The 8900-nt window shown below is 38.3% G+C and overlaps 2 protein-coding genes across 3 annotated transcripts; both read left to right on the top strand.

Annotated features, from left to right (window-relative positions):
* The first annotated feature begins 358 nt into the window (after window positions 1-358).
* Window positions 359-5673, top strand: EMB506 (Ankyrin repeat family protein). 2 transcript variants are annotated; one of them, XM_089148666.1, is made up of 7 exons: window positions 359-519; window positions 685-1489; window positions 2369-2448; window positions 2649-2921; window positions 3012-3110; window positions 3207-3305; window positions 4199-5673. In XM_089148666.1, exons 2-7 carry the CDS (start codon window positions 1093-1095, stop codon window positions 4301-4303), a joined length of 1053 nt encoding a protein of 350 aa, XP_089004792.1. In that variant the 5' UTR covers window positions 359-519; window positions 685-1092; the 3' UTR covers window positions 4304-5673. The 2 variants fall into 2 exon arrangements, with proteins under 2 accessions (XP_089004792.1, XP_089004793.1); XM_089148667.1 differs by lacking the exon at window positions 359-519 and having other exon boundaries at window positions 530-1489; window positions 2649-2747; window positions 2823-2921.
* Window positions 5674-5769: 96 nt separating this feature from the next.
* Window positions 5770-8380, top strand: LOC149020508 (Heavy metal transport/detoxification superfamily protein). The gene is made up of 4 exons (XM_089148668.1): window positions 5770-6195; window positions 6394-6447; window positions 6558-6617; window positions 7591-8380. Exons 1-4 carry the CDS (start codon window positions 5854-5856, stop codon window positions 7717-7719), a joined length of 585 nt encoding a protein of 194 aa, XP_089004794.1. The 5' UTR covers window positions 5770-5853; the 3' UTR covers window positions 7720-8380.
* The last annotated feature ends 520 nt before the right edge of the window (window positions 8381-8900 follow it).

Below are 8900 nucleotides of genomic sequence, written 5' to 3'. Positions count from 1 at the left end.
GTTGAATTTTGATCATAAGTTGCATTGACAACTTATTTTCTTGATGGTTCCCTGTGTACTCCATGTGCACAGTCTAAAACAAAGACTCAATCATCAAATCATAGGGAGATGAAGCTTATCATATGGGTGAAATTTGAAGAATGGATGGGCCCTTTTTTAATGTTGGTCTAAGTATTCCAGGCCCATTAGGTATAAGTAGTAGAGCCGTAGCTCAAACGGGCCAAAAGGGTATCAGGCCCATTGAGTTCAAGTTTACCACGTGGATGGATTATTACTAATCTTTTTTTCGCTTTTCTTTTCTAGGGTTTAGGTTAAGATGGAACATTTACTGTTAAATCCACAAAACCCGAAACCCGTTTTGAAATTTCATCTCTCTCCGAAAAATAGGCCATCGTCTTCCTCAATGGGAGAGCTCGACTACTCTGTTTTCTTCTTCTTTTTTCCTTATACAACAATCGACTTCCATGTTTTCAGATTGCTAGATCTCATTCCAGTAATTACGACTCCTAAAAAGTGAAGGTAATTGAAGCTTTAACTCCACTGTGATGAACTTCCATTAATTCAATCTGTTTTATCTTCTCTTGTTACACAAACACAGACAAGTATTTTTTGTGGTTCTGTGGGCAAAATCAGTGACTTCTTTGCGTCTTGAAATGTTTTCCTAGTGGTTCTTGACTCTTGCAGGCTTCACCATGAGGAAGACGAATATTTTTCTTTTGGGTTTAATGAGGAAGTGGAAGACGAAGACTTTTTGGGGAAGATTGGATTCGAAATCGGGTTATAGGGTTCCATTCGGGTTTTGGAGGTTTCATTTCGGGTAGTATTAAGTATTCCATCTTAGCCTTTGGATCGGCATAATCCACGTGGCAAATTATCGGAGATTTCCTCCAATTAATCGTTATCTATTCTTCCCGCGTTAATGCGACATCTACGGAAGGAGGGGATTAGGGTTTGAAATTGAAGTGGAGATAATTTGAGTTGCCATTGGCTGCAAGTAGTTCTGGGTGTATTTCGTATTTCGTCTCTAAATTGCAGACACTGGTCATCGAAAGTTCACAATTTATCCTTGTTACGAAGAATTTTTGTCGAGAAATGTTTGATTCCTCTGGAACAGCTCTCAAATCCAATCGTCTTCTTCCCCTCTGTGCAGCTGCCACCAGCTTCGAATCCTCTTCATATCCACTTTTCTTACAATGCAAACCAATAAGAAAGATTAGGGCTTCGTCTGTTTCTGGAAAGTGCACCAAATTATCTTTAAGAGTTCGTGCAACCAAATCTGTTGGCGTCTCCTCCCTCCAAATGGATGGTGAATTTTGGGAGGATCCAGACGATGGAAGTGGCAGCGACTACGAGGACGAAGATGGCGAAGAAAACAATCTGGATTTTGAGAGCGACTGGGAAGACCAAGCAGGAGGTGATTCTCATGCAACTCGTACGAATAATACTGACAAATCCGCAACATCTCAGTATGAAGATGACCTCGTCAGAGGTAAGTTTCGATTCCTTCGCAGCTTGAACCTCGTGTTTGAACGTATTTTTCTTCCGAGGTGCAAGTTTTCCCCTTACGTGTTTGTTGAGATTATGGTGTTGAAATACTATTGATATATGTGTTCTTAAGGATCATCCTAGATCGGCATCCAACATTGCTAATGTTGCTCATTAGGTAAGACTTGTGGAGAACTTTGTATGATGGAGCTGCTGTCATATGTTGCATCCATTTAGACGAAAGGTGAAATACCATATCGTTCTTTCTTCGTTTTCTATGATGATCATACTGCAGGAAAGATAGAGAAGGCGAGTGGAATTCTAGCCTGGGTGGTGGGCTTCCTTCCTATTATATCGACTAATCTTCATTCGTGCGTGGTGAAATGCCAGCTTTATTTTTCCTGCTTTCTAATTCCTGGAAATAACTCCTACTTCATTTGTTGAACCAAAAACATCCTTGTCTTCCTGCTGATTAACAGTGTAAGCTAAGAGTTTATTCTTCCAAAAGGAAACAGAGGAGAAACAAAAAGAACATAAAATAGTATGAGGATTTAGAATTTCAATTAGAATTACAAGTGAAAGAAGGGGGAAAAAATAAAATAAACTATGTGATTCCTATACAATCTTAGACCTATCTTGAAACTGATCCTTAAAACCACAATTAGTTTTCTTTGTACTGGAAAGACTTGTAATTCTTATGTGGGATACAATTTAAAGTGTCCATGCACAGGATGAACCGGTTGCACAAGGTTTTGCTATATTTATGATGTCACTAAATATTAAAGACAAAACTTATTTCCGTGCAGATGAAACCTCCAGCTCTCTGTGGGATGTATAAATATGTGACATTACTGAAACATTAACATTACTTCAATTATTGCAGAAGTTGAACAGCTATTGGATCCAGAAGAAAAGGCAATCTTTCAACAGAATAAATCACCTGTTCTCAGCAAAATATCTACTGTTGAGTCTCCAAAGCTCTGAGTATTGTTCTAATTCCATCTTTTCCACAGTACTGATGTATGTTACCTAATTATGAGGGTATATCGTGCACATGAGCTCGTGGGAGCTCTTAAAATTCAAACACAACAGAGTTTGGTTGCACATTTTTCTTGTATTTACTACTCAACTTTTGACCATTTAAGTACTGATATCCATTGCAGACAAAATGGAGCTCACTTCATACTCTTGCACTAGCAGGGCAGATTCCTGTCATGGATAAATTACTTGAACAAGGTGTTGATATTGACACTGTTGATAAGGTTAGTTCAGCTCTTCAGCCTTTGGTCACATATCTTACCATTAGTGATAGAGCTTCAGTAGGTTTGGTTACACAGGATGGCTACACTGCACTTCACAAGGTTGTTATTGGTAAAAAAGAAGCTGTTATTAGTCATCTTTTAAGGAAAGGTGCAAATCCCCATGTCAGAGATAAGGTGATGACAACACTCCCTGTATTCTATGTATGTTTAATTTCTGTGGTCAACTCCGGTGAACTGGGAACCTGATGCTTATTCCTGTGTCAGGATGGTGCTACACCACTTCATTATGCAGTACAAGTTGGTGCAATCCAAACTGTGAAACTATTGATTAAGTATAAGGTCGATGTAAATGTTGCTGACAATGTGAGTGAAGCTTTTTATTATTCTCTTCCTGAATGTGAATTTCCCAGTTTTATTTTCATTATAACTGATAAATTTTTGAAAATTTGAAAATTTCAGGAAGGCTGGACCCCGCTGCATGTTTCCATACAGAGTAGGCACAGAGACATAGCAAAAATTTTGTTAGTCAATGGTGCTGATAAGACTAGAAGAAATAAGGCAAGTATTATGAGATTCAAGTTAGTCATGATGATGCACAATAACATTTGTTGTGGATGCTTAGTTTTCGTTGTCCACCTTAAGGATTCATTCCTTGCTTTCCTCTTCCGCATGTGAAATTCAATAAGCTGTCTGTTTGAGAAGAGACAAGAGAGACTGAGTGGAAGGAATTTGGTTCTGGGGTGGGGTTGGACTATGTTGGGTTCATTCACATGCAAGGAGGAATACCATAAACTTTTTGGTTTATATGAAAAGATAGGTGTTTGTGAAGCAAAATTTGGAAATCTGATCTTTTGTCCTTCAAAATATAAAAAATGCATCAATTGAATGTGCCACATTCACCAACACCCTCCCAGCACCCCTGCACCCCTGCCAAAAAAGAAAGAAAGATATACTGCCCTTTCTCATTTTCTTTTTTCACACAAACAAACAGCCGTGGGCTTACGTTTGCTCTCCATAAGAAGTGGTATCTTGGTCGGTGATAAAATTGCATTCCGAGTACACCGTCTCCATCACATGTGTCCATTTCTTTCCCGATAAAAACCACTTTAAAGGACAAGTTTCAGGTTTGAAAGATCTTATCTGAATTATTATTATTAATATTACTTTTTCTTTCATGGTTTCCTCATAGAGTGGAACCGAAAGAACTTAACACTACAATCAAGATGCTTTTATTTCTATCTAAGGGATTCATGAATGCTTGAGGCATGTATGACATACTTATCTCTTATGCCTTTCAATGAGGTCGTGACAGATGGGAAATAGAAGCTAATTGAATACTAATTCCTTCTTCTTCTTCTTTTTATTCATTTATTTTTTTCTTTTTCAAGCTGTTAAATTTCAGTCTCTGCTTCTTAGTTTATCTATTTATTTATTTGCTTCTTTTTCCTCAGGATGGCAAGACGCCCCTGGATATAAGCTTGTGTTATGGTAAAGATTTCAAGTCTTATGACCTTGCAAAGCTACTGAAGGTTTTACCAGTTAGAGTAGAATCTTGATTGGCAAACATTGTTGAGGTAGAGCTACTTTCCTACAAGTGTTCTATGTGACTTGATCAAAGGTAACAACCTCCACAAGCCCTGGTGATTCAAGTGGTGAGAAAGCTGTTTCTTTTGGTTGCAAGAAGTGTGTTCCTCATTATCAGGTATCCAGGAAGGGGTTGCAGTTAAATTTATGGATGATGAGACTCCTAGAAGGTTTTCTAAATTTTATACCTAGTTATGTATTTAGTTTGAAGAAGAACTTTCATGACTAGATATCGACATTCTCTGATTGAAGTGAAACCTGGCTCTGCTGACCCTGACATTAAATCTAGTTACAAAAGTTTGCAGTTTGAATTAGGTAGATGATCGTTGAGTCTCCTTGTTTCTGTGTCTAAACTACTGACATCTTCTGTTCCATTATTTTAATCATGAAGGCTCATTTTAGTGAGGGAATAAGTTGGGGGCAACAGGGATCAGATTGTTAAAATCGACTCACTGGGAGTGGGAATCAACTGAGACTCTTTTTTGGGTAAGAGAAATCAACTGAGATCGATATCAACTCCCACCACGGATATAGATGCCTTTGTTGACATGTATCTGACTGTATTGGGCTGATACAGGTTCAAGACATAAAAAAATCCCTACTGAACTGTGTCTCTCAGCTCTCTTATGAAGTGGCATGTCAGTTTTATACCATTGGAGAAGGGGGGGAAGAGGATACACAGGAGACACAAGCATATGCTACATTGCAGATCATGCAGTTTTTTTTGTTAATGAAGGATTTGGTCCAACTCAATTATGCCAAGAATAATAAGTCTACAAATTTGTCCAAATTCACATTATTTTATTTTATTTTTTTGGGTAAATCACATTGTGTTATTTATTTCAAAGACTAATTGTAGCAAGAGTTCTAAAGTCTAAATTCTGGGAAATGCGGATATGCATTCTGTACCCTGCTTGTTTTGTGTGCTTAAAGTGAAGCCTACCGTTAATATCCACCTATGAATTGTTTATTTATTTATTTTGGGGTTTGGTGTGAGTCATTTGAATGTTAAAATTTGAACTTCGAATTGTCTTGTTGAGGTGGATATACCATAGCCGTAGGAGTGCAGGAAAGCGAAACATCCGATCCGGTTGTTTTTAAAAATAACAGCCAAGCCAAACCCACGGATGGTCGGATGGATTGGGTCACTACAACGAAAAAACCCAACCAACCGGACCAGACCTCTAGGCAATTCTTACTCATAGATCAACGGCCCGCAGTTGGAGTTAAAAATCGATCTTTGGTTTTGATTGATGGCTTGAACTATAGAACACTAGTCTAGTTTTATTATTTCCACTTCCGCCCTCCAGGGCTTTGCCATCGAGTAGGTACCATATCGACCCCAAAGCGGATAGGGATAGGAGTTGGAACTTACAGACTTGAAACTTGAACACAACATACATTCAGTAAGGAGGGAGGGAGGGAGGGATTGAGGGAAGGGAGAAGAGAAGAAAAGAGAAGAGAAGATAAAGGAAGGGGAAACATAGCTGTTGGCCTGAGTGTTGCCTATCTGGGAAGAGAAATGGCAGCCATTCAGTCTATTCCTTCTCTGTATTCGATTTCCAGATGCAGTTCCACTGTAACTTGCAATTCCTCCTCTTCTTTTGCTCCTCCACTACGATTCCTTCGTTTCCAGAGGAGCAGCGTCGTTAACAAGTGTTCTCTGTGTCCGATGATAAACAAGTCTTCGGAATCGAGAAGGATTATGTCGGTTGCCGAGGACACTGTAATCCCAGAAGCCGAGGTGAAGGAAGAAGCAGAGGAGAAGAAGGAAGAAGCGGAGGAGGTGAAGGAAGAAGCTCCGGCTGATCAGCCCGTTTCGGTTCCTGTCTCGCCTTCCGACATCCTCACCATGCTTTTCCAGGCACACACTACACTCTCTCTCTAATTTTCCCCCTTCCGTTTTTTTTTTGGCTAAGGGTTTTTGTTGTTGTTTAAGTCGTTCTAAGATTACTGATTGAGTAGTCTTGCAAAGTCATTGACATAATTCCTGTGAGAAATTCCACCTGGGAATAAAAGCTAAAAGCTGTCCCAATGCTCATCATCTGTTTGAAATATGCAGGCAGAAGGAACAATGGCTGAATCTAATGTACCGACTGTGTCCAAAGCTTTAGAGGTATAGAATGTTCAATTTCTTCTAAGCATCTCTTGTCTTCACACATACACCAAATTGTATACTGCAATGTCTTGGCCTATACAAACTGACGCGTTTCCTTTTCCGTTAAGGTTATAGAGGGAGTTCGTGATTTAAAGGTTCAAGTTGTTGAGGGTATTGCCAGTGTTGAGGTAAGTTTGCTAACCTATGCATTCAATTTTGACATTTATTATTAAATATAAAATAAACATTAAGGAGATGTTAGGTCTTCTGAGATATATCATTCGCCATTGTTCTCCCAACATTAGCTAACTTTGTTGACTTCCTATCATTTTAATCGTGTTGCATGCCCTCATCTTTCTCCAAACAATCTGAATTTGATAGTTTCTTCCTAGGGAGATTTGTTTCAACATATTCCTTGTTTGTCTTATGTATCTGAAGGTCCAGTTTTTGCTGCCTACAATCTTCTTTCGTCTTGTTGAATTTCTCGCTAGTAACTGTCTCTTCATTTGCAGTAATCTTTCACCTTCATATAGAACTGAGTCTGAACTACTGGGAATCCTAATTTTTCAGTGAATTCAAATGAATGCTTGATGTGTTGGCTTGAAATGTACCCAAAAAAATAGAGTTTGTGGTATATATATATATATATATATATAAAGCTTTACATTTCTTCACTGGTGTATCTGTAAAATAGTTTTACAAATTAATTCATTTTCTCAGTGTTTGGTCACTACAAGTATAGGACAGTTAAAAATATAGCTCGCAATTGCATTCAGGAAATGGGGCTTTTTCATAAGTATCATAAATTTTAGATTACGTTGAGTAGGTTGAAAATCTTGGACATGCTGGTGGCAGAATTTACTCAAACAATTCAACTTGTCTAAAATTTAGACTGGGGTAATTGATCTTGCCCAATTAAATTCGTTCGAGGGGATTGAGAGTCCTTTGGACCTGCAGGAGGCGCAGTGAAGTTCAACACCTATTTTTCCTGCTTCTCAACATTTACAGACCCCCCACTACATGTTTACGGATCTGTGCCATAATATGAAATGCATCTGACTAATATATATCTGTATCTATCATCTATGAAACACCTTCCTGCATTTGTTGTTTGTAGCTAGCAATCTGATACCATTATGCCTCTCTCCTTTTCGTGTGCAGTTAAGTAAGCAAACAACCGTACAAGCAACAGGTGTAGCTTCAAATTTGGTTGAGATCATACAGGGTACTGGATTCAAGTTACAAACTTTGAATTTGAGCTTTGAGGATGAAGAGGACAATGTTGATTAGAATTTGTTGAACTCCCCCTGTAAGTACTGCTGAAGTTGCTTCATGTTTAATTTCGTGCTGTGATATACTGGTGCTGAATAATATTCTGTATTTACTTACCAAGAGAAAGTTTTCTCCACTGTCAGCACAATCTGCAACTTGTTTCACTTTTTCACATTACTGGTTTCAAACTGTTCCTATGGTCATGTGTCAAAACTCAGACAGCAGGTTAAAACTTTTCCACATTAGTGATCTTTTTGGGCCCCGTGTCGTGTAACTTGTAAGTCAGACTGAAAGCTTTGGAATTAACTCAGATATTATTCAACAGCTGAACTTAAATTGAGTTGTGATGTTCAGCGGGCATGGAGAGCAGAAGGTGATCCGCACTGGTGCTTAGAGGTTGCCCATGCTTACATGTCTACATTCTAAAAATGGGATGATCAGGTTAGTGCGTAGTTGTTGATTCCTTCTAATTAGTTCTACCTTTAACTCTTGTGCTGGTCTTCACAAGCCCAGGCCACAAAGACCTAGTGTTCCAAACCGAATAGAATCCTTGTTGGGTTGTTGGCATGGCTCGGCCAGAAACTGATTACACTAGAGAAAAATTAATAACCAAACTAAATTGAATTGCACTTTTTTTTTCTTTTTTCTTTTTTGGGTAGGAAAAGGACCAAAACATTGACTGGATTAGCAGAAAGCAGTTTTGCATAAGTTTTTTCTTTTACACATCTGGAAAACACCTGATTATAAGCCGATAAGAGTATGTTTGGTAAACTCTGTAAAAAACTGAAAACAAATCCGGTTGAAAGTGATGGGATGCCTCCGGTTGAAAGTGATGGGATGCCAGCTTCAGTTTTCTCAGTAACACTGTAATTTTTCATAATTGAAAAAGGCCTTTTTGGGAAGATAAAACTCTAAAATTCTTTGGTAAATAAATTCCAACGTTATAGATTTCGGGTACAAATTTGGTTTGTTTAAATCAAGTTGCCTTTAATTCTATTCAGAATTTCATTGGATAATTATCATAAAATTGAGGATTCCAAGATGTTGAAACCCTGACGTTCATTTTCCCCAAATGAAGAAAAAAAAGGCTAAACAGCAACTTGAGAAAAAGGGTAGAGAAGGTATCGTTAAGTTTTCAACTTATCCATCATTCGTCCGTTGTGCATTTGAGAACGTAAATAAACAATTTGAGAACGTAA

This window comes from Hakea prostrata, chromosome 3, assembly GCF_041222555.1.
Source record: "Hakea prostrata isolate BN-2017 chromosome 3, UWA_Hpros_2, whole genome shotgun sequence".
NCBI lineage: Eukaryota > Viridiplantae > Streptophyta > Magnoliopsida > Proteales > Proteaceae > Hakea > Hakea prostrata.
Note: the sequence above shows the minus strand (reverse complement) of the source record. Positions and strands in the feature narration are given on the sequence as shown.

Coding starts and splice junctions, on each gene's coding strand:
- EMB506 (XM_089148666.1), top strand. CDS start 1,093: ATGTTTGATTCCTCTGGAACAGCTCTCAAATCCAATCGTCTTCTTCCC. Junction 2,922..3,011: donor ATCCCCATGTCAGAGATAAG/GTGATGACAACA, acceptor TTCCTGTGTCAG/GATGGTGCTACACCACTTCA. Junction 3,111..3,206: donor ATGTAAATGTTGCTGACAAT/GTGAGTGAAGCT, acceptor TGAAAATTTCAG/GAAGGCTGGACCCCGCTGCA.
- LOC149020508 (XM_089148668.1), top strand. CDS start 5,854: ATGGCAGCCATTCAGTCTATTCCTTCTCTGTATTCGATTTCCAGATGC. Junction 6,196..6,393: donor TCCTCACCATGCTTTTCCAG/GCACACACTACA, acceptor TGAAATATGCAG/GCAGAAGGAACAATGGCTGA. Junction 6,618..7,590: donor AGGGTATTGCCAGTGTTGAG/GTAAGTTTGCTA, acceptor TTTCGTGTGCAG/TTAAGTAAGCAAACAACCGT.